The 25,400-nt window shown below is 42.2% G+C and overlaps 1 protein-coding gene and 1 long non-coding RNA gene across 3 annotated transcripts; one reads left to right on the top strand and one right to left on the bottom strand.

The window, feature by feature from the left end:
- Positions 1-1,149: 1,149 nt before the first annotated feature.
- Positions 1,150-21,506, bottom strand: LOC123280335 (uncharacterized). 2 transcript variants are annotated; one of them, XR_011497840.1, is made up of 5 exons: positions 21,368-21,506; positions 17,699-18,730; positions 16,016-16,189; positions 12,025-12,156; positions 1,150-9,633 (listed from the first exon to the last, which is right to left on the bottom strand). It is a non-coding gene; the product is annotated as an uncharacterized lncRNA (long non-coding RNA). The 2 variants fall into 2 exon arrangements; XR_011497839.1 differs by having other exon boundaries at positions 16,016-16,300.
- LOC106847033 (calcium homeostasis modulator protein 6) lies at positions 21,107-23,680 on the top strand. Its single transcript, XM_014866146.3, has 2 exons — positions 21,107-21,856; positions 22,549-23,680. The coding sequence occupies exons 1-2, from the start codon at positions 21,308-21,310 to the stop codon at positions 23,044-23,046; spliced, it is 1,047 nt and encodes a 348-aa protein (XP_014721632.2). The 5' UTR covers positions 21,107-21,307; the 3' UTR covers positions 23,047-23,680.
- The last annotated feature ends 1,720 nt before the right edge of the window (positions 23,681-25,400 follow it).

Raw genomic sequence — 25,400 nt, forward strand, 5'->3', positions numbered from 1 at the left:
CCTTAAAGAAAATTTGGGAATGATTGGCACACAGAGCTTGTCTGTGCAGTGGAAGGGGCATATGCCCAGGTTGGTAACTGATCAGTTTACAAATAGCCACGCGGAAGGATGAGACCTATCATCTGCTGACAGAACATTTTTTTGAGATCATTGTTGTGATTGTTAATAAAGTCAGATGGAAGACATTCTTGGACTGTTTTAATAATTAAAATGTATTATATCATCTAGAATATTAATTCTCCCACAAGTATTTTAGTCATAACATTTAAGAAGTTCTAAATGTTCTAAGGTTACTAGAAAATAGTTTTAACAATATTATGCACACTGAGTGATGTTTTTAAAAAGAAAAATTTACATTATGACTTACTTTGTTTTTCTAAAGACTCTTGATAATTCACAAACCACCCACAAAGGGATCAGAAATTTCTCCAAATTTTTAAGAGAAGGCAAGTTATGAAATGTTCTATTTGTAAGTTAAAAAGTAAATTCCTATTTTCCCTTAGGAATATAAAACAAGATTAAAATGGATATGGTTGTGAGTAGGACAACCATGTAATTTATCTTCTAACCTGGTCACATTTGAGAATTAAAGGAGGAGCAAACCAAGATTGATGCAAACCAAGACTGTCCTAAGAAAACTAGAATATATGGTCATTGGTGTCACCGATTAATTCAGGAAATATCAGGGAGTAGGGAGCCATTTGAAGGTGTAACTTGAAATTTAGTGCTAAAAAATGAACTTGACATAATCTGATCTCTAAAATCTGCAGATGAAGAAACAGGCTCAAGCAAAGGGGGCTGCCCTCTCTCCCCACATGCTGCCCTGTACTTATTTCATTTCTGTTGGCAAAGCCCACTGGCTTGAATCTCTCCTCTTTACATTCATGCTGAGAAGATGTCAGTTTCTGGAGCTTATTTAGCTTACTTGCAAAGATGACATTTTTCCAGCAATGTTTCAACCAGATATTTGCTTTATGCTATGTAACATGACTGAAGTATGGACAAGTTTTCAGAAAATGACTGAGAGAAATCATGCAAATGACTACATGGTCTAAATATTTAATTTTTGGTCATCTATTTTAATAGACAGGTTCAATTGTGTTAAACAAGACGTAGTCACTGTGTAAAGAGTAAAAGTCAATAAAGTTGCATTATGACTTTCTTGTTCTTTTTCTTGGGTGTATGGCTTCCCTCTTTTTGATTTGAGGGTTTCTTTTGTGTGTTTGGTTTTTTTTGTATAAGTTATAAATATGTATAATTGAAAAAGTAAAATAGTACTAGAAGGTTTGTATTTTTTTAAATGTGCCTGCTCCCTTCTCTCTCTGGATTCATGCTTCCCAGAAGTAACCAATTTCTGTTTGTCTTAGCTGTTGCATCCATGATGTCCTTGTTTATGATAAGGTCTAAAACTTCCTACCAATGATTAGAGGGTTTAGCTCTCTTATCCATCTCCCCTTTCTGCTTACATGTTTCATTTACGCCCAGCCTTCTAACAGAGCTATCCTAATTTTTGGCTAGGTCAGTCTTCAGTGTTTATATATTATAACTACATAAATATGTCTTGCAGGTTAGCCAGGTTGAGAACTATCTCCCTTTCATATACTTCCTTTCATATCAATCCAGAGTTAATGATTGTTTCTTTTTTTTCATTATGCTTAGTTGTCAAGCAATCTCATTTTATCCCCAAACTTTCCAACTTAGTGGGAAGCCCCTCGCTCTGTGTTCAATCACATCTGTGTAACCTGGAGGTTCCTTTTATTCTTGGGGCCAGCCCTCCTTTCCTCTCTCTCTGATCTGAACTACTGCATGTTGGTTGTCCTCAGATCGCCTTTCTCCATCTTCTGAGAATTCTCTATGCCTCTTTTCTGTGTAAGTTTTCCGTTTTCTGAATCCCATGCTTTCCTTTTTCTTCACTGCCTGATTTTGGTGGAGCATATCCTTCCTGAGATTCCTGAGAAAGGATACATGGGGAGTAAATATTTTGCCTCCTTTGGTTTCTGAAAATATCTTTATTCTCCCCCTCACTTGATTGATCACTTAGCCGCACATTCTAGGTTGCAAATAGCTTTTCCTCAGAATTGTGCAGGCGTGGCTCCATGATCTTCCAATTTCTGGTGTTGCTGTTGTGAAGTCAGTTACCAAGTTTTCTTTTGGACAGAGCAATTTTAACCAGAGAGAAAACCTCCCATCTTCGCCCTGGTTAGTTCAGTGGAGTGATGCTGAAGCGGGCAGTTGCTCAATAGACACTCGTTTAACCTCTGATTAAGTATAGTGCTGCCTCTCTCAGCTGGGCAGTGTCCTTAAGTCCCGAATCCCTCTTCTCAGTCCCTCCAGGAAGTCTAAGCCTCATCTTCTGCTGGACTCTGAGTGCACTCTGCCTGCTGTGATTCCATTTTCCACTTGGGTGCGTTGACACCTTCAGAGATACTTGCTGCCAATTGCTGAGCCTCCTTGCAGTTCTGCTGAGTGAACAGGCTTGTTTCTGTCAGCTCCAATCCCATTGTCCTGCTGGCTTGGATTTCAGCCTGCTGTTTGATTACCATTCATCATCCTCTCTCAGCTTCAACAGTCTGGTTCTATTCTCCACTCATTCATTCTACATCCAAATATTTTTTGAGCACCCACTAAGTGTTAGTCATTTTCATCAGGTGGGATATATGCATGGGGGGGTGCAAAAGGGACTTGAGTAACGGGAGGTGACGATGTCACACATCCCTGTGTATGTGTGTGAGGCTTTGAAAAATCCTTGAGGTGGTGCTGATGTGCCCCATTTTCCACACGTTCACTCTAGGGGACAGTTTCCCTCTAGTGGGAAATCACGGCAAGCAATAGGAGCTATTGAAAGGTTTTCTTGTTAAGTAATCAGATTTGCCTGTTAGAAAGACAACTTTAGCTTCAACGTAGAGGAAGGACCCAACAGGAAAGAGATTAGAAGGCTATTCCATAGTCTAAGTAAGAGATAAACAGCTCCTTGGCTAAATCTAGAGAGGGAATATTTAAGACCCGGTTCACAGGCAAAACATGTGACCACAGGAATGTATATTTTGTGGATGTATTGGTTAAAAGAGGATGACTCAAAGGGCCCTCAGTATGTATGTGTCTCTGAGTCCCATGTACTGTATTAGAGCATGGTTGCCCGCCGTGGCTCTGCCCCAGTCACCCTGACTGTTCCTTAACAAGCTTAGGAAATTGTCTAAATCTTCCTGCCATTTCTATTTTCAGCCTGCCTGGTTCAGGGTCTTCACCTAGCTTGGTGCGCCCGGAGTGTAGGGTGTGTAACGCAGGGTGGTGGAAAACGAGACTGGAAGGGTAGACAGTGGGGTGCAGGGGGTGTCCTTTTTGCCCCTTCCATTTAATTTTTTTAAAGTATTACCAATTGTATGAGCATTTTGATGAACCCAGGCAGTTGGAATCCCTTCTAAATGGGAAAAGTAAAAGTGCCACTCCTTCTGCCTGCCTCTAGAAGTTAGTTATTGGGAAGCCTGTGTCTCGGAGGGTCATGTGATGTTAGTGGTGGGTCCCAAAGGAAACAGTAATGATTTCGGATGGGCCTTTGAGGCTTTGGTTTAAGGTAGAATTTCTTAAGGCAAGAGCTTCTAAAAACATTTCAGTCAGAAAGCACTTTCCAGATTAAACAATGAAAAGTGATTCGAGCATATATTTAGGGATTCTTTTCTGAATAAAAAAATTTTCAGAGGTTCAGACACCTTTTTTTTTTTTTTTTTTTTTTTTTGCAAAGAAACAGTAATAACAGGATACTGGAAATACCTTTCTGTGTGAGAGGAACACCTAGTCCATTTTCCCCACTTTTGACTTTTCAGCGTTTGTTGTTTATCACAACAGAGACAGCGACAAAATAAAAGAAAGTCCCATTGATCGCCTTCCTTTGCAGATAATCTTGATTTCTTAGCTCTTTCACCCCTCTCTCTAAGGAATTTGTTTTACTGAAAGAAGGATGGGTCCCTGTCATTTATTAGAGTTCTGAGGAGAATTCTTGGAGTACGGGATATATTTACAGCTCTGCTCTTGATACAAAAATACTGAAGAAATGAAAATGTGATTATTTTGTTGTTGTTGTTGTTTTGTTTTTTTTTTTTTAGAAAGATTAATCCTGAGCTAACTGCTGACAATCCTCCTCTTTTCGCTGAGGAAGACTGGCCCTGAGCTAACATTTGTGCCCATCTTCCTCTACTTTATATGTGGGATGCCTGCCACAGCATGGCATGCCAAGCGGTGCCATGTCCACACCCGGGATCCCAACCGGCGAACCCTGGTCCGCTGAGAAGTGGAACATGCGAACTTAACCGCTGGGCCACCAGGCCGGCCCAAAAATGTGATTATTTTAAAAGATGAATTCACAAAAATTTTTATCTAAGTTGAAATATGAATTTCGATAACAAAACATCGCAGTTACTGAATACTGCCCTTGGGTAACTCACCCTTAGGAGACATAAAGAGATCATAAAAATTGCTACCCCATCTGACGTTGCCGCTAGACTGCACTCCTTGAGGGCAGGGATTGTGTCTCTTGCTCATTCTATGCACATGGTTCTTACAAAGTGCCTGGTACATACATGATATTCAAAAAATATTTGATGACTTGACTGAATGCCTGAATGGAGTGCAGAAGACCGTGATCCCAGAAGACCTTAACCTACAGACCTCCAGGTCTTACAATGAGCTAACATCACTAACCTCCCACATAGTTGTGAACTTTGACCCTAAGAGATGCTCCAGCTAGATCCTAGAGCTGTTTCAACATTGTCACCTCTGGGCTATGGGGTGGTCCTCAAATTCAATCTCCAGGCTAGGGTACATGAGAAAGACAGATGTTAACAAGGTACACATGCAGCTGCAATAGAGCTGTTGTGCATGCAGTGGTCCCCAGTGGGATAGAAAGTCCAGATACCAAAGCACATCTTAAAATAACAGCATTTGCGTGGGATAAACCATGAGTAATCCGCAGACTGTTGCTAAGCTTCAGCAATTGCCCAGGAGAATGCCTTTGGAGGTCACGACATTGTGCAATCCAGCAAGCAAGGCTAGGCTAGCACAGCTGACTTTCTAGAGAACATAGAACAATGTGGTGTGGGTGCGGGGGTGTGGGCGGGCAGTGGCTGGGAGGGTTGGTTATTCAGCTGGCTTTGCAGCCACACCTCCACACGTGGTGGAGAGTCACACCATGGCACCTTGGAGTACACCGGACTTCCTGAGAAACACTCTGGCAAGAGGAGGATCTCATATAAGTGACTGCGTGTTTTCCCTACTTCTAAATAGAGTTTCTGTGTTGCCTAGTGAATGTTTTAAGAGCCTTCTAGATGATGAGAGGACCTTTGTGAATTCACTGCTGAGGAGAAGTCATTTTTTATTTAAAAAAATAATCTTGATGCCAGAGGAAGAAGTAGGGAATGAAAGAATATTTGATAATTCTGTAAAATAAATTTTGTTTTTTAAGTAGGCTGTAAAGAGCCTGCATGCTAGGCTTATTTTATAAAACGTGCTAAAATTCATGAAAACATGGCCCAGTTCATGTTTATGCCATTATTATGTTAAAGAAGACTGAATAGCAATGAGAATAATAGCAACTTCTGCAGGACTACAGAGCAAGAACTTTGCACACATCTGCACACCGATTCTTCAAGGATGTAAGGAAGATACTAGCGACAGCCCCATCTTATAAATAAGGAAGCTAGGCTCAGAGAAGTTAAGAGTTATGACCAGAGACACACAGCCAGCAATTATTATGGGCTATTACATGAAGCTCAACGTAAAACAATGTTTTAATATTTGCTCTTAATTATTTGGAATGTCAAAATGCCGCATTATAATCATTTAAACCACTGAGTTATGAGCATAGTTATATCAAAACTATGAAAGTCTCACTACAGTTTTTTTTACCTTTAATCTTGTGAAACTGAAAAGAGCAAGCAAAATGTTTTTGGTCAAAGCAGATTTTTTTAAAATAAGAAAGACTAAAGGACATCCCCCTAGTTTAGAACTCCTCTGAGGATTTGTCATAGTTCAGGATCCTGCAGCATGGCCCACAGAGAACCAAAGATCCACCATCAGTGCAAAATCGGACTTCTACTTTTTGTTTCTAGTCTCATCTTGCACCCAAACTGTGAGTGACTTTGATTCTTTTAAAGTAGAAGAGTTTCATAAACATAAAAGCAAATTATTCACTAATTTCTTCACATCCATCTCTTATTTCAGTACTGTTCTCTGCACTTTGCCCTTAGCCACCTTTGTGGTTTTGCAGGTGGTTGAAATGAATGACATAACTGTAGAACTAGAATGCTTTCAACTGGCCGGCTGAGACTCTACATAAAATAAGCCAACTTTGTTCAACATCCACAAATCAATCAAGGTGATACACCACATCAACAAATTGAGGAATAAAAACCACATGATTATCTCAATAGATGCAGAGAAAGCATTTGACAAGATCCAACAGCCATTTATGATAAAAACTCTTAACAAAATGGGGATAGAAGGAAATTACCTCAATATAATAAAGGCCATATATGACAAACCCACAGCCAACATCATACTCAATGGGCAAAAACTGAGCGCCATCCCCCTGAGAACAGGAACAAGACAAGGATGCCCACTATCACCACTCTTATTCAACATAGTACTGGAGGTTTTGGCCAGAGCAATTAGGCAAGAGAAAGGAATAAAAGGCATCCAAATAGGGAGTGAAGAAGTGAAACTCTTACTGTTTGCAGACGACATGATCTTATATATAGAAACCGCCCCAAAAATCCATTGGAAAACTAATAGAAATAGTTAACAACTATGGTAAAGTTGCAGGGTACAGAATCAACTTACAAAAATCAGTTGCTTTTCTATACTCCAATAACGAACTTATAGAAAGAGAACTGAAGAATATAATTCCATTTGCAATTGCAACTAAAAGAATAAAGTACCTAGGAATAAATTTAACCAAGGAGGTGAAGGATTTATACAATTAAGACTATAAGACGTTACTGAGAGAAATTGGTAATGACTTAAAGAGATGGAAAGAGATTTGTTGCTCATGGATCCGAAGAATAAACATAGTTAAAATGTCCATACTACCCAAAGCAATCTACAGATTCAGTGCAATCCCTATCAGAATCCCAATGACATTCTTCATAGAAATAGAGCAAAGAATACTAAAATTCATATGGGGCAATCAAAGACCCCGAATTGCTAAGGTAATCCTGAGAAAAAAGAACAAAGCTGGAGGCATCACAATCCCTGACTTCAAATTGTACTACAAAGCCATAGTGACCAAAACGGCATGGTACTGGTACAAAAACAGGCACACAGGTGAATGGAACAGAACTGAAAGCCCAGAAATAAAACCACACATCTACAGACAGCTGATCTTCAACAAAGGTGCCAAGAACATACAATGGAGAAAAGATAGTCTCCTCAATAAATGGTGTTGGGAAAACTGGACAGCCACAGTCAAAAGAATGAAGGTAGACCATTGTCTCATGCCATACACAAAAATAAACTCAAAATGGATCAAAGACTTGAAGATAAGTCCTAAAACCATAAAACTCCTGGAAGATAATATTGGTAGTATGCTCTTTGACATCGAACTAAAAAGGATCTTTTCAAATACCATGTCCTCTCAGACAAGGGAAACAAAAGAAAAAATAAACAAGTGGGAATTCATCAGACTAAAGAGCTTCTGCAATGCAAAAGAAACTAGGATCAAAACAAAGAGACAACCCACCAACTGGGAGAAAATATTTGCAAATCATGTATCTGACAAGAGGTTAATCTCCATAATATATAAGGAACTCACACAGCTGAACAATAAGAAAGCAAACAACCCGATCAAAAAGTGGGCAGAGGATATGAACAGACATTTTTCCAAAGAAAATATAGAGGTGGCCAATAAACACAGGAAAAGATGTTTAACATCACTAATCATCAGGGAAATGCAAATCAAAACTACGCTAAGAACCACCTTACGCCTGTTAAAATAGCTATAATCACTAAGACTAAAAATAACAAATGTTGGAGAGGGTGTGGAGAGAAGGGAACCCTCATACACTGCTGGTGGGAATGCAAACTGGTGCAGTCACTATGTAAAACAGTATGGAGATTCCTCAAAAAACTAAACATAAACTACCGTATGACCCAGCTATCTCACTACTGGGTATCTATCCAAACAATTTGAAATCCACAATCCAAAGTAATATACGTATCCCTATGTTCATTGCAGCACTATTCACAATAGTCAAGACTTGGTAGCAACTCAAGTGCCCATTGACCCAGGATTGGATAAAGAAGATGTGGTATATATACACAACGGAATACTACTCAGCCAGAAAAAAAGACAAATTCTTCCCATTTGCAATAACATGGAAAGACCTAGACGGAATTATGCTAAGTGAAATAAGCCAGTCTGAGAAAGACAAACACCATATTTCACTCATATGTGGAGTATAAACAAGTACTTGGACAAAGAAAACGTTCAGTGGTTACCAGGGGAAGGGGGTGGGGGGAGCACATGGGTGAAAGGGAGCACTTATGTGGTGAGAGTTAAGAAATAATGTACAACTGAGATCTCACATTGATGTTAACTATTATGACCTCAATAAAAAAAAAAAAAGCCAACATTATCACCCTTTCCTATGGAGGACAAAGATTTGACTGAAATAATCATGAACAGGTGTGGAGGTATAGAAGAAGCTAGAGAATGTTTCACAATCAATGCATCTTTCAGACAGTCAATCACTTGTTGTTCACATTGCTTGTTAAACCCCAGCGTTACATGTGAGGAAAAACATGAAACTGCAGGGTTTTTTCCTCTTTGGGCATATTTTTAAAATTCTTTATTTTTCATTTTTGATTGAAGTTTGTCACTTCTTGGTTGAGTGTTTGTATTTTCGGAGATCATGCCTGTTTCTAGAACTGTTTATTAAGAAGATGGTGTAGTTTAACCTTCCTGTTTTGCAGCTGAGGAAACACCTTGTTTGGCATTTCTTCACTTGAGGGCAGGTGAGGGCATCGCCCATCAACACCGCCTGCTTTGACTTTTCCACTGAGAGTTGGACCAACCCTAGGGTGGGGATTAAACAAAAAGGACGAATACAAGTTTATGATGCCATCAATCTGGCTGTTGGATTGTTCTTCCCCCAAAGAATTTCAAGTAAGTTGTAGACTTAAATTCTTGAATTAAAATATTAATTTATTTCATGTAATCAAAATGGCTGATATTTTGTTTACTAAACATCTGATTCTTTCTTTGTTCTCAGATGAGCAAATCAAGCCTTAACGCCCCTTAGAGCAGCACAGCCTCTTATGATGGTGAACTAGCGCCCTCTAGCACATCTCTCAGTCACCACTGTTAAATATCTTTTATTAAATGTAACCGTGAAACTACAATGTTCTCAATACTCTGCTGGGTTCTTTATACTGTCTCACTTTAATTCTCACAAAAATTGTATGACTTTGGTTGAGATAGCTTTGTAAGGAGATAAAGCTAATGTGCAATGTGGTGAGGGCTACTTCAGGTGTGAGAAGAGAGTTGTGGACAGGGAATGACTGACGTTCTTGAGGGATGCCATGATGCAGAGGAAGAAGTCCTGGCCCTCTGGGAGCTTCCAGATCAGTAGGAGAGACAGAATTCTGGAAAGGAAAGTTGCAATAGGCACTTTAAGAACTATTGCCACGTTATACCCCTTCCCCGTGCATTTATTTTATTTTTTTATTGATGTAACATTGGTTTATAACATTATATAATTTCAGGTGTAAATCATTATATTCCATCTTCTCTGTAGACTACATCGCGTTCACCACCAAAAGGTCTAGTTGACAGCAATCACCATGTATGTGTGCCCCATTCACCCTCCCCCACACCCTTCCCCTCTGGTAACCACCAATCTATTCTCTGTACCTATGTGTGTGTTTGTTGTTGTTTTATCTTCCACATATGAGTGAAATCATACGGTATTTGGCTTTCTCTGGCTGACTTATTTCACTTAGCATAATACCCTCAGGTCCATCCATGTTGTTGCAAATGACAAGACTTCATTATCTTATGGCTGAGTAGTATTCCACTGTATACATCAATTGCATCTTCTTTATCCATTCATCCACTGATGGGCACTTTTTTTTAATGTTGTGGGAGCAAAGTAACAGAACCACTAACTCTGCTTGGGAGTTTTGAAGATGGCTTCAATGAAGAGAGGACATTGAACTGAGTATCAAAAAATACTTCTGTAACCCTCACTGTGGTATAGGAATACAACATTGTGAACACCCTGCCCCTCATCCCTACCCCAATCATAATCCCATTTAAGCCCCAAAGACAATAACCACTGACTTCATGATTCTTAACCATTACTTTGTTTTTCTTTATAGTTTTTTGACTTATGTGTACATCCTCAGAAAATAAAGCTGAGTTCTGCCTCTTTCTGAACATTTTTAAAATGGAATCATACTGAATATTTTCTGTGTTTGATTTCTATTGCTCAACATTATATTTTTAAGATTCATCCTTGTTGTTGATTGTTGCTGTGGCAGCATTTATTTATTTACCTTGCTGTATAGTATTCTCTTGTTTGAATATTTCACAATTTATTTTGTCTGCTATTGTTAGATATTTGTTCTTTGTATTTTGTTTTAACCACTTCTTGCCTAATGCAGCAATATTGCTATGAGCTTTTGTACCCTGTATCTTGTTCATATGTACATAACAGCTTCTAGAGCATACTCAGATTCCTTTTTCAGGAAGTTAACTCTGCTAGGACTTCCTGTGTGGCATAACTAGCGTGGGGTGAGGTAAAAGGACCTGGTCCACCTTCAGTGAGGGTGGAGAGGAGAGGTCCGGTCTGAGGCAGATTGAGCTGCGTAGGAAGTCGAGTGGCACCCACAGGTGACACTGAGTTTTCTAGCTCGAAAGATTGATATCCTTAACTGACATCAAAATTATGGAGGAGAAATAAATTTTAGGGGAAAATGAGTTCTCCTTGGGGTTTGAGGTGACTGCTGTATGTACAAGCGGAAATATCTGCTAGGCAATCAGAAATGCCCATCTAGAACTTAGGAAAGGGAGGGGCTGGAGATGAAGATTTGGAAACGGTAACATACAGTCAGCGGTCCAAGCCATGGCAAAGGAGAGTAACAATAATTGACAACACTTTTTGAGCATTTACTATGACTCTAAGACTGTTACATGTATCAACCCATTTAATCTTCACAACCACCCAATGAGTCAGGTAATATTACTATTTTCGTTTTACAGAGGAGAGACCTGAGGCACCCAGAGGTCAATTAACTGGCCCAAAGTTACACATCTAGTCAGTGGTGGCGCCAAGAGGAGATTTTTCAGGAAGAGAAAGCGGAAGGGACTGAACTTTAGTGAGAACCAATATTAGTGGTTGGGGGGAGGAGGAGCCAGGGAAGGGGACTTAGAAGAACAGTCATGGACTCAGGAGGAGAGCCAGAAGAGTGTCACTAATAGCCAGCCTTGAGTTAACTTCGTAAGGTAAGCCCTGCACGTGCCTGGCACTACTGGAGGACGCCAGGTAGCGTGCCACAGCAGAGTCACAAATAGTCAAGCTCTGAGTCTAGGTGTCAAGAAAACCCATTCAGACTTGGTTCATTACGTCCAAGAAAGGAAGTGGAACCTCTTTAAGGAATCGAAAAATAAAATGTAGAAAAATAGTTATTTCCTTTTGGTTGCAGTCGACAGCTAAAGTAAAAAGAAAAATTGCTCCCTTAAGTAATTCAATTACGTGTGGGTATGGGAAAATGGGGAAGGCGGTCGGGGAGATGTGCGCTACTTACCAGACAACTCTGCTGAGCAAACAAGCTGAGCTGGGTGGGAGGGAGGGCAGGAAGAAGTCATGGGAGACGCCCTGCTCTGCCAAGGCCTGCAGCTGCAACATCCCCCACTGTGGCTTGGTGATTCTGATGAAAGTGGGTGTCCAGGTGGCCCTTCAGCTGTACCTGGAACCTGCCGAATGGCCCTATCTTCTCCCTGGTGTTGCCCTGTTCCTCTCTGGATAGACTTACCTACTGTATGTCACAAGATTGGCAACTCAAGATGCTTTATGTTATTCTGAGCTGGGTAGCATGCTCAGACATGCATGACCTCTGCAGAAGGTTTCAAGTTCTGAGCTGAACAAAGCAGGCATGGTGCTGGCTCTGCAGTAAGAGAAGAGAAAATCCAAGTCTGCTTCTCACTCATTCATTCACTTATTATTCTCATAGGTATTTATCGAACACTATGTCCTGGGAACTATGCTAAGACCTGTGTAACCCAATAGGGATTAAATCAAGCATGATCCCTGCCTTTATGAAATTTATAATCTAGTTGGGAAGATGGAAAAAAACAGTAAGCAGCAAATAAAAGGTTATAAAAGTGTAATATGTAAGAAGGAAACAAATGTAAGTCTAAAAAGGATTAAGGGATCGATGGGGGAATTTAGAAAGACTGGTCATAGATGACGTGGTAGAGACCCCTGTGCTCATCCACGTCCAGTTCTCTATACCTTTAAGATCTAGTAGATGACCCTGCTTCCCCTTTTCCTTGCAGTTGGGTGGAGCCTTGTGACTAGTTCTGACCACATATTGGTACCTGAAACAAAAATCATCTCTCATCATCCCCACTAACTTCCCCATTTCTCCATCATCTTCCCGTACCCACACATAACTGAATTACTTAAGGGAGGGATTTTTCTTTTTATGTTAGCTGTTGACAGCAACTGAAAGGAAATGACTATTTTTCTATGTTTTTTTTATAGCAACTTTTTTTTTTGAAGATTGGCACCTGAGCTAATATCTGTTGCCAATCTTCTTTCATTTTCCTCTTCTTCTTCTTCTCCCCAAAGCCCTCCAGTAGATAGTTGTAGATTCTAGTTGTGAGTGCCTCTGGTTGTGCTGAGTGGGACGCCGCCTCAGCATGGCCTGACAAGCGGTGCCATGTCCACACCCGGGATCCAAACCGGCCAAACCCTGGGCCGCCAAAGCAGAGCGTGCGAACTTAACCACTCAGCCACAGGGCTGGCCCCACTATTTTTCTATATTTTATTATTAGATTCCTTAAAGAAGTTTCACTTATTTTCCTAAAATATGTGGCATTAGCTTAGCTGTCCAGTGGCAGACAGCACAGAAATTGGTAATGGAAGCTAGGAAGATGGCAAGTCTTCCTTTGTGGTTGTTGACAAAACTGCATTAGCTTGGAAAGAAGATTATACAACTAAAGAAATGTGGCTCTAGGGAAAAAGATTGGAAAGCATTGTTTCTAGTCTATGTTGGTTCCTACTGGCTATATTTTGGCAAGGCTCTATAAGCTCAAAAAAGAATTGGTTGATTTGTAAGCAGAGTGCAAAAGGAGTAGAGATATTTCAGAGAACTGGGGAGTTGCAAAATTGGAAATCCTGTCAGGTTTTGGAGGTTTTAGACTCTAAACATTAAGAGAGAAGTTGAGAAAGCCTTGAATGACAAAGTCCATTAAAATAAACTGATAGAAGGTCCAAATTAAAAGTATGGCCTCTACACCTATTGGTAATACCTCTCAATAAATTAAGGAACTTCAGGGCAAGATAAAATTCAGGTATTGAATTGGGTAAAGAGCCAGGACAAAGATCAAAATAAAGGTGTGGCTTTTTCATAGAAAACAGTGGCCTCATGTTTACACAGGACAGTAAACATAAAATCATAAAACCATAGCTCCATTTTTACCTATAATGGCAAGAAATAGTCAGACAAATAAATATATGTGGGGGGAGAGAGAGAGAATGAATGAATGGGGCAAGAAAGAAAAAGATAGTAGATATGAGAACCATGTTTAGAAATGAACTGGGAGTATAGGTGTTGACAAATACAGCATACTGAAATCAAAGAGACAGGAAGCTTACTAAATTTGGGGAGAGATTTACAGCCAAAAGAATCACAAGCCCAACTGAACATGTAGACTTCCGACAAAGTACACTAGCACGTGGACAAAAACTACTCAGCCCCCAGGAAGGGCATATGCTCATCAAGTATGTGGCTTAGGAAGATAACAGAAGAAGACCTTCCAGGGGGTGGAGTCATGAGAATCAAGCAACATTCTCCACCCCCAGTTTAGGGGCCTTTATGGGGTTTGACCAGGAGCAATTTCAGAGTTGTAGCAGGTCAGTCAGGGCCTGCTGCTAACTTCCATTTTTCCCTTTCAGAATGGAGTGCTCCCTCTGGTGGTCCTGGCCTTGTTCCTCTACTGTACATTGTCTCTGGGGACAGATTAATCCATCACTCTTAGTTCAGAGGTCTGTAGACCAAAAAGAAGATCTGATGCAGAGACTACCACACAGTACCCAGAGATTCTGCACTGAGAGCTCCATGTTGTGACTGGTTTAGACTTCTGGTTTGTTTCTTTTGGGAAGCAGATTAGTGAGTGCTAGTGGGGGAAGAAGTGAAAACAGAAGAGTGGACTCTTTACACTCCTTTCCTTCTGGCAAATGGGAAGATTGGATGTCCTTGTCCCCTTGCAGCAAGGTGGATCACAAGACCACGCTGAAGCATTTATGGCTGCTGGGAGACCCTCTAGCCCCACAGCACTCTTCCTGCTCTGACAATCATGAAGGAGGCCTTGGGTTGTGATGGAGGTGCTAAACATTCAAAGTAGCACGGAAGACAGGTGCCCTGGAGCATATGTTTTAGAAATTAGAAATCACTGTATTGTATTAAGCCCCATGATTTGGGGATGGTTGTGAAGACAACACAGTCTAACCCAATGCAGAAGGCCTTTCTGAGGATGTGATGTTTAAGATGAATCTTAACAGGTGAGAAGGAACTAACAGAGAGAACATCTCAAGCAGAAGCCTATTTATGTGTAAAGATTTCGAGGCAAGAAAGAGCTCATTCAGTGTGAGGAGTTAAAACATAACTGGTATGGCAAGAGTGTAGTGCATGAGTAAAGGAATGGAGGTTAGCATGGGGACAAGGGAAAGAGGACAAGTAGGACAGCCCAGAGGCTGGAGCTAATAAAACTACTGAAAGCTGGCTGTCTTAGTCCTTTTGGGCTGCTGTAACAAATCCCACTGGCTGGGTGGCTTATAAGCAACAGAAAGTTATTGCTCACAGTTCCAGAGGCTAGGAAGTCCAAGATCAAGGCACCAGCATAGTCGCCTTCTGGTAAGGAGCCCCTTCCTGGTTCATAGTGTGTTCTTCCTGTGTCCGCACATGTTGGAAGGGTCTAGGGATCTCTCTGGAGCCTCTTTTATAAGGCGCTAATCCCATCCAAGAGGGCTCCATCCTCATGACTTAAGCACCTCCCAGAGGCCCCACCTACTAAAACCATCACCCAACCATAATAGCGACCACTCCTTTTCGGGTTAGAATTTCAACATATGAATTTTGGGGAGACACATTCAGGCCACAGCATTGTCGGTAATGAACAAGAAGAAGGAACAAAAAATGCCCTGGGGACAGGGGCTTATAGAGATAGCCAAATCTCCCTAAGAGGCAAATGTTGCCTTGGAGAGGAATGTGGAGAATAATAAAACTCTAAAGTATCTCCTTACCCCTTTTGACTGTTCTTGCAACCTTATAACAGCAGACCCCAGGACAGGGATGCTGGCATAAACTGGAGCTCCATCTAAGAGGACTCAGTCCCTTCTCTTTCCCTAACTCTCCGTTGCTCAGTCAGCAGCAGTTCTCAGCCTACATTAAACAATATCAACTCACCAAAACACTATTGTTTTTCTAGATTTTTCCACATACATAGATGGTTTTTAATGAAACTAAACTAAAACAGTTAACCCCAACTGGGGAAAAACCTGTCAAGATCAACACTTAAAAGAGGTGATGGTGGTTTCTGAACTGCTGGAAGCTGGACTCCCTGCTCCTTTTTCGGGGACTCTACAGCCAGCCACTCACTCACCTCCTTTCTTCTCCACTCGCCTTCCCCTCTGCCTTGTTTCCACCCTAATAATGGGGACACAGAAGATTCTGTAGAGCACAGGTGGAGCCTTCTCTAAAGGAGGCAGAAGGGTCTTGGTTAAACATCACCCATCCGTACCCATCCATCGAGTTTTTTCCTCTTCAACTCCTACTGCTTTTTGTCTCAGTTCTCACACACTCAGTTCTTCATCTTCTGTACTCTTCACAGTTTCTCACTAGGATTTTTCACTTTTGGCAACAAAAAGTGAGTTATTAGGACTCCAGGTTCAGGGAGAAGTCCTTGATCCAAACCCTGTGTGCCAAGAAGGAAGGAGAGGGGAGAGACTGTGAAAAAGCCTCTTCCCACACTTGTTCCTTAGAGCTTCTCCGTGAGATCAAGACATTTCATGTTGACATGTTTTAGCTGAGGAAGTAACATATGCGTAATTGAAAAAATCAAATACTAAAGAAAGATATACGATCAGCCCCTCTCCCTACATTCATCTCAACATTTCCCTACTTCTCAGAGGCAAGCACTTGACAATATTACTGACATGCAGTGTTTTGCTCACCTGTTCCAATTAACACGTCTGCTCTGTCTTCCCACCCGTACTGGCACATACAGATTTACCTCAATCATATGGACCTACTTTGTATTCCATTGCAGAGATGCGCCATAATTGAAAGAAATCGTTCTCTACAACTGGACCTTTCCTTGATTGTGAATATTTTAAATATGCAGCATATTTCCAGTGATATATTCTTTTCGGGAACATCTTCCTTGACACTTTAAGTTCTCCATGGAGTTAAGCGAAATTTGAGATTTTGCAACAGTGTCATTCACAATTTGAAGAAACCAACATTTCCTCTTATTATTTTAAATTTCTTTACTCTTATCCTTTAATCTTACTTGATATTCATTATTATTATCTTTGTAAATCCAAATCTTTGATCATAGTTTATAAACTAGTAAACCAAATTTGAGTTCGGGGGAACCGGGCTCGTGATGAAGCAAAGTCTAAGTGGCCATTGACAACGAAGCTCTAGCACACATTAAAATCACCTTTAAAATAATTTGAGTTGATAGGAAAACATACTCAACTTCCCCAAATTCCTAATAGGTGCAGGTTTTAAGAACCCTGGAAGGAAAACTAGGACCTTTAATAGCCTTCTGGTGTCAGATGATGATGATGGTGATAACACCCATGACGATGACAACAGTGACAACAAAACTGGTCACTTTTAGGTTCTCAGAGTTAAAATAATCTTCCATAAGAAAAAAATATGTTTTAGTGTGTGAATCAGTGAATACTTAAAATTTTGCGAGAGGTTTAGAAAATTCATGCTAAGAAAAGGGGAAAATGATCTGTAAAAAGGATACTTGGAATGTCATAGGAAAGTCATTTAACATGTGACACTCCTCTGTCAGGGAAAGGGCCCGATCTTTTCCTGCTGCTTTATACTTCCCTAGGAAGAACTTTTACAAACATTCAAAAATCTTAGATAATAACTGGGTCAGATTTTCAGACACATTACTTAACCTGAACAATATGTTCATAAATTATAACATGTGGAAAGATATTCTCTAAGATTAAGGGTATTATTTTTTAGAATCTAATTTTTTAAAATATTTTTTCCAAATTTTAATTTAATTTTTTTCTTTTTTGAGGCAGATTAGCCTTGAGCTAACATCTGCCACCAATCCTCCTCTTTTTTCTGAGGAAGACTGGCCCTGAGCTCACATCCATGCCGATCTTCCTTTACTTCTTATATGTGGGACGCCTACCGCAGAGTGGCTTGCCAAGCAGTGCCATGTCCATACCTGGGATCCGAACCGGCGAACCTCGGGCCGCTGAAACAGAATGTGTGAACTTCACCACTGTGCCACCGGGCTGGCCCAGATTAACGGTATTGACTGTCTAAATTTACTTGTTAATTTTGGCATCTAAAGTTGTTGCACATACTGGATACTTGCCCATGGGGGACACTTAAAAGATAAACAAATCTTAATTTGATTTTACTCTCTTGGGTGGGTGTTGGGACCAGCACTGACACTGCCCTAGAATCTAGCAGTCATATTCCAAGCAGGGTCATACCATTAGTCTGAGTTCTCACGAAGCCTACAGAGAATAATGTTGGAGAACTAGCTCACTTGAAGATGCTGGCAAGGAATTTTCAGATTCACAGTGTGGATGTATATTTCCTTTCAAGAGTTCTTTTGCTTTCTGCTCCGAGAAATGTTTTGTGGTTTCTGAAACCCACTCTTGTCCCTGATGAGGAGAGTGCTGAGAAACAACGTACTACAGTTAAAACAAAAAAAAAAGAAAACCAAGCAAACCTCATGACCATTGGTTTTCCAGTGTGTTTCACTGAGAATGTCTCACTCATTTCTTAAAAGCCAAAGTAAATTGGTGTTGTTATAGATTTTCAGGAGTGAAAAGGTCTTTCAAACATTATTTAGTCTACTTCCAGAGAAAATTCTTGAATCCTCTCCACACCGTGAGCATGTTACTCTGTTTCCACTAAGGGCTGTACTTCTGAGCAATGTCTTCTTCGAACAAAGCTGGGTATAAAGGGCTGGGCAATCTTCAACAGACTCAGAACTAGAACCATCCAGTGCTCCAGAGCTGGTGGAGGTGGGTTTCAGGGTACTAGACTCAGCTGCAGGTGCTGAGCGCGCATCAGGCTGGCAGGCCGAACCCGGACTCTCACGGTTATGGAACACTGGAACAAGTGCGGGATGGTCATCAGTCCCTGGTAGACCCTTGAGTGGGGGAGCACAATGGTGGCAAACCCACGAGGTGGTGTTTAGAGACACAAGCTCTCAGGATGATGGGTCAGGATGCAGCTCAGGCTGTAATGAGTTTCAGGGAGGTGATCGTTAACTACACACTCCGGTCTATCAAGCCCCTAAACCTGACCTTCCACCTGCAGCTCTGCCCTCATGATGTGCCACCACCCTCAATGGTCCCATCACTGTGACTTTCTTTCCAACTACAGAATACCTTTGCACCCCAGAACCTTGGTCACTCAGACTTCTGATTAAATGTCCTCTCCTCATAGAGGCTTTCTCGGGACACTGTGTTTCACATGATTCCATTTTCATTCTCTGCGTAACCTTGAGGACCCTCCCATCATTATCTACATCCTCTCCACTATAACGTAAGCTCAGTGAAAGGAGGCTGTCTGTTTGTCTTGCTCCTTATTGTATCCAGTAATCCAGGCACTTTTATAGGTACCTAGCATATTCTCGGTGCTTACTAAACACTTAAATGAATGATTGAATGATCAAATGAATTAACTAATAAATTGGTTAACAAATCAATTACTCTAGCTGGGATAGGGGACTGATTAGATCAAAGTTTCTGTGACTAAACATATTTGAAACCACATCCTTGACTAAATAGCAGAGCTTGGGAGAAGAGGAAGGCCATCACCGGACGCAAACCTCTCAATAAATGAAGGGAATGGAAACAGATGGCAGGAGGGAGGTTGGGGAGGAGGTTGTGCTGAATAGCTTGAGCCTCAGTGGAGAACAATCTATTAGAGGGTGGGGGAAAAGCCCAGATTCACACATAGTAATGGGAGAATGCCAGCCTCCCTCTTGTTTTGAGAAATGTGAGAGAAGAAACAAACCTCACTCAACAGGATGAAAGGGTACACTGTAGTTAGGTTACAGTTAAGGGAGATTTGGCTAGAGCCATGTGCAAGGTTGTGGGTATAGTGGGATCTGTTCCTGATGGATATGGAAAGTGTGGAGGGAGAGGCAACATCTTAGAGGAGTGGGGTGGGGGTGAAGAAGAGTCCAGCAGGAAGAGGAGCAGGGTCACCCGAGGGACTACTTAGCAGAACTGATTTGCCTCAAACATGAAACTTCACTGCAAGTTCCCTGGGAGCCTGGCAGTACGTGGTCTAATCTCAGAGAAGACGGCCTCAACTGTCCTGCATGACCATGGGGTCCCTGATCTGGGGATGGCTTCTTAACACTCACACAGAGAGAATAGCTAATCATCAAAATGCTGTGGAGGTTGGTTTTCTGCAGGCACTGGTGCAGGAGGTTGCCAAGAAGGCAAGTTGGACCAAGAGAAGAATAATACATGTCTCGCCCCTCCTCTCACACTGACTCAGTTCCGTGGGCCACTTATTCTTCCCAGATAAAAAAGGCCAAGCTTGTGGATGAGCACCAACAGCATCCAGTTCACTGTGACCTGCCCACCCAGAATCCATATCCAGAGACCCTCCTTGTAATGAGGCATACAGCTAAGGGCACACTGATTCTCTTAAAGTAGTAGAGTATTGTAGAGTCACTAACTACAATCCTTGGTCTAAAATCGAACATTCATTGGGATTCTTAACTTATGTACAGCACAGTTATTTGTTGCCTATTCCCAAAGTTGCAACATAAGAGGTAATCCCTCACGCTGAGTACTCACTTAATAAGCTCACACCATGTGTCAAGGTGCTTTACATAAGCTATTCAATGCACTCGTCTCAACAGCCCTGAAGAGGCAGCACTACAATCTTGCTTCCACAGATGAGCACACTGAGTCTTAGTGGGGCTAACTTGGCAGACACACGCACAGACACTCTGCACCTGACTCCGATGCCTGTGCTGTTTCAAGTGCACCTCTCCTCACTCTGGAGCCACACAGAGTAAGGCTCAGTTTCACACAAGAGGTTACAGTTTGTGACAGAGCGATGCTGTTTTGAGAAAACCGAAGGTGGAGGAAACAATACGGCAGTTAGAGGTAGCTGTAGTTTGAAATTTTGGGGTTTAATTGGTACATTTTGAACAACCATACTCCCCTCACTCATTAGCTTGGTGGTCACTGGGTAAGAATTTGACACTCCTCCAGCTACGGACAGTATCATGACACACCTGGAGGAGGAAAAGAGGCAGAAGGCAATACAATATATTCAGTCTAGCATCCTGTGGGAGAATTAGGCTGGTGGTTCTGTCCAGAAGGGGGACAGGAAGGGGACAGAACATCATGGACGTCCTAGAACTTGTTTTGGGCATTGTTTGGTCTTACTAGGAGTTGGCTTAGGAACTGGGGCGGCTGCGATAGAGGAAAATCTGGCTGTTCCCCAGTTTGGCCAGGTCAGAAGTATTGTTTCCACTGGGTGGCTGCATTGGGTCAGGAAGGGCAAGGGAATTGTTCTAGTTGTTTGTTAGTCAATTGAGGAGACAAAGGCCACCAGTGCCGCTTCCTCAGGAAAAGGGTGGGTACTGGGGAGGTTAGTGGTGCGTGTGCCTGGGTCTGCTTGTCAGCCAGAGGTGTTTTGGTTGAAATAAGAAAGCGAAAGCTCACAAAAGCCAGAAAGCCCTTCTGTTCCCAAAGCTGCTTCTTATCAGGAAGGAAAGGCCCAGCCCCGAGTCCACCCAAACCATTCCCGGCGCAGGGCAGCGAAGAAGCAGAAAGATCCCGACATGGCCACGACATCCTGGGGTAGCGCCATAGCGAGGTTTGGGACGGTGCTAGCAACGTACCTCAAGCACCACAGCAAGTTGGGCTGTGGGCTGGCGTCCCTGCTGACAGCGAGTGGGGAGCTCATCTTCTCCACCGTGGTGTTCCAGTGTCCCTGCAGCGCCGCCTGGAACCTGCCCTACAGCCTGGTCTTCCTGCTGCTGCCGGCGCTGGTGTTCTATCTCCTGGGCTGCGTGCTGAGGACGCGCTCCTTGTGCCTGCTGTGCAGCTGCTGTCGCACACGGAACGCCGGCATTAACCGCTGCGACCTATGCGACGAGTGCTGCAGGGTCAGCGGGCCCGCCTTGGTCTCGTCTGTCACCTGGGTGGCCGTGGCGCTGCTCGGGGGCGCCGTCTACGAGTGCTGCGCCAGCGGGTCGACCTTCAAGGCGGATAGGCTCTGCGTTGGCCGCAGCTCCAGCTGTGCGGCCCAGCTGCCGCTGGTGCCCTGCCGACAGGCACAGGACCCCTTGGTGCAGGACCTCCAGAAGGTGCTCAGAGCCGAATCTCAGGTCAGGAGCTGGCGCTGGGTGCGGTTGGGAGGAGAGGGGCGGGGCGGACGGTGTGGGGTCGAATTTGGTGCCCTTTCTCCAGACAAATGACATCCAAGACAAACTGGAGAGGCGATTTGCATCTAATGAGCCGATAGGCGAATATTGAAATAAAACGAATGAAGAAGAGGCAGCCAGTGTCCAATAGCGTCAGGCACCCGCTCCGTGCCAGACACCGCGCTGGGACCTTTAAGTCCTACATTATTCTCTGACGTCTTTATAGCGAACACGCTGAGTCTAGGTCATTGTGTGTCCAGCCGGAAGAAGGTAGAAGAATTGTTACGATAAAATCAGTCTGCTTGGCTCTAAAGCCATCATCCCACAACGCTTCTGGGCTTATAAAGCTCAGAGGTTCTTGAAAATGAATGCTTGTTTCATTGGATTTGCCCAAGTCCCATGTTTTGAGTTCTAGAGGAGTGACACGTAGGCTCTTCCCTGGGCCCTTGACATGACTTGGCAAATGACTGACTTGTCAAGCAAGCAGCTGTGCTGAGGGGTGCGGGAGGGTATTGCCGCTTCTTTCTCTTAACAGAGAAAGACCCCAAACTGTTGCTTGTTCATCATCATCACTTTGAGTACTTCCAACTTTATCTGAGGACTAAAATTTCTCATGAAAATGTGACTAAATTGCTACTTTGTTGTGTTGTCCTCAGGTGGTGGGCTGGAGCCTGATAGCAGCTGTTATCCTTCTCTTTTTGATTTTTGCCTGTGTCTCCCACCACCGAGCTGGAGGTAGTTCCCTGCAGCTGAAATTTTGGAAAATCTATTCGGAAGAGGAGCACCAGTGCCTTAGGACGCAAGTCACAGAGCGTGCGACCAAATTGGCAGACGAGAATGTTAGATGTTTCTTTGAAGGCTCACGGCCAACGGGATGCAACATCCCAAGCATGGAATGCTGGCAGGAAATTTCATCACCATATCCTTTCAACCCGGAGGACGAGTACCTCAGCGCATTGCACAGATCTGTTAACGAAATACAGAACAGGCATACTATGAACTCTCCTTCAGGAGATGAAATGCCTTGGGGTAATGTCAGCTCTGCTTCAGGAGATGCAATGCCTCTGGGTAATGTCAGCTCTCCTTCAGGAGGTGAAGTGGTTCGTACTCTTTGCTCTGATTCATCTAATGTGGAGGGCACTGATGAGTTATGACCTTATTAATGAATAAGAAAAAAATTTGTGATACTTACCTGGCCGGGGAGATACCATGATCCCAAAGGTGGTTTGCCCAGGGCGAGGCTTAGCCATTGTACTCCAGATGTGCTGACCACTGCGATTTCCCCAAATGTGTGTTTCTGGTAATCATGGACCTTTCTCGTGGGGCGTTTGTTTTTGTTTTCATAATAAAAGCAAGAAAGAAAAAACAAGCAAAAAACAAAAAAGAAGTTCTGGGGCCAGCTCTGTGGCTGAGTGGTTAAGTTTGAGCTCTCTGCTTCTGCAGCCTTGGGTTCGCTGGTTGGGATCCTGGCCGTGGACCCAAGCATTGCTCATCAAACCAAGCTGTGGTGGCATCCCACATAGAAGAACCAGAATGACTTATAACTAGGATATACAGTTATGTACCGGGGCTTTGGGGAGAAAAAGGAGAAGACAAAGATTGGCAACAGATGTTAGCTCAGGGCCAATCTTCCTCACCAAAAACAGAAAAAGAACAAGTAAAAATTATTTTGAATCATTGCTTCATTAAAAAAAATAAACATTGGTATTATTTATCACTGCTTTTGGTTTTGGTCCTACAAATGGTGGAAACATAGAATTTTAAATCAAATAAAAGTTGAGAACTTTTCCTCTTTACTATATTAATTATACAAAAAAGGAAGCAAGGTTAAATGATTCCTTCAAAGGGACAAACTGGAACTGAATCAGAAGATTTATATCCCAGGTCTAGGGTCCTTTTTCTGAATAATAATGCTGCTTTCAAATAAAAGACTTTAGTAGCAAAAACAGCAGAAGAACAATCGAACTTCAGACCGTTCTTTCAGGTTATCTGATGCTAATGTCAAATTTACTCTCTTGCAGACAGTACATTGCTTACAACTTTAAAATACTGGCATTTTATGGCTCTAATATGGTTTCTAAACAAAAATACAAGAACTCATCATGAAAAGGAAAGTAAATTCTTTTAAACATCATATTTGAAAAGCTAGGATAATTGTTGGCATAAATGTTGTTTTCAGTTTGTAGAATCAGAAGGAAAATTTTAAAGTTGCTTATTATAGTAAATTTAAAATATGCACAAAAGTAGAGAGGATGGTATTGTGAACCCCCATGTAGTTATTATACAGCGTCAACAGAGTGGAGAAGTCTCATAAAACCCACACCGTACAAATACATAGAGAAATAGAAATTGTGATCTGATTTAGATTAGGGGAGGGGGGAGTTGGGGAAGTCTGTAAGAAATTGTTATATGTAGAGTAGAAAGAGAGCATTTCAGTTTGCAGGAACAGTGTGTGCAAAGACTGAGGTGAGAAATCGCTTATCCCAGTTGGAAGCCTTACAGGCAACTGGAAGAATTGAGAAAGAGACGGATCGTGCAGCCCCTTGAAGTCACGCAAAGGATTTTGGTTTTCATCCTGTAAACGTTTTAGGAAGATTGATCTGTTTTTCTTGTTGAAAAAGGAATGGCGGAGGGAAGAGGGAGAGCCAAGGTGGAGGTGGAGAAACTCCTCAGGAGACCACTGCGGGGGAAAAAGGCGGGAGTGAACCTGCACTGGGTGGACGGTGATGAAAATAGAAAGAGGAGAAAGATTCAAGGGAGATTTAGAATGTAGGCAGGACAGGATTTGTTGATGGAAAGGATGCAAGGATTTATTGAGAACAATGCTATCTATAGGCACAAGTCTGTTGAACAATAATGCAAAGATGTTTCAGGGAAGATAAGATTGTCATTCCTGCCCATCCCCCAAATTTATGGCTTTTTGTGCACTTTTAAAAATGAGATAATTAGGGGCCGGCCCAGAGGCCAAGTGTTTAAGTTCGCGCGCTCTGCTTCAGCAGCCCATGGTTTCGCTGGTTCGGATCCTGGGCGTGGACATGGCACCGCTCGTCAGGCCACACTGAGGCGGCATCCCACATGCTACGACTAGAAGGACCCACAACTAAAAATACACAACTATGTACCTGGGGGCTTTGGGGAGAAAAAGGAAAAATAAAATCTTCCAAAAAAAAATGAGATATTGAAAACTTTGAAACAATTGAGCACTGATCGTGTTTAGTCCTCTTCCTCTCTTGGCAGACCCTCCTGCCGGCTTTTATCTACCCTTCATTGCATGGGGCATTAGAAAGAGCTAGTCTGCATGGCTGGATATCTTGTTGTTGAGATCATATATTGTAAGAAAATTGGCAGCAGAAACTACATGATCCCTTTTTTCCTATTCCCTAATCAATAATTTTGAAAATTATATTACAGCTGCTTTCACTTTTGCTCTATTTATTTCACTTTGCAACTTCTTTTATAAATTCTTCCTTTTCAGTGCTTTTTTTCTGGCCTACTATTTACTGTACTT

Source organism: Equus asinus, chromosome 24, assembly GCF_041296235.1.
Source record: "Equus asinus isolate D_3611 breed Donkey chromosome 24, EquAss-T2T_v2, whole genome shotgun sequence".
In the NCBI taxonomy this organism is placed as follows: domain Eukaryota; kingdom Metazoa; phylum Chordata; class Mammalia; order Perissodactyla; family Equidae; genus Equus; species Equus asinus.

Bases quoted from the DNA above. Each gene is read 5' to 3' on its own strand.
- LOC106847033 (XM_014866146.3), top strand. From the start codon at position 21,308: ATGGCCACGACATCCTGGGGTAGCGCCATAGCGAGGTTTGGGACGGTG. The intron at 21,857-22,548 runs GTCAGGAGCTGG...TGTTGTCCTCAG, and splicing joins TGCTCAGAGCCGAATCTCAG to GTGGTGGGCTGGAGCCTGAT.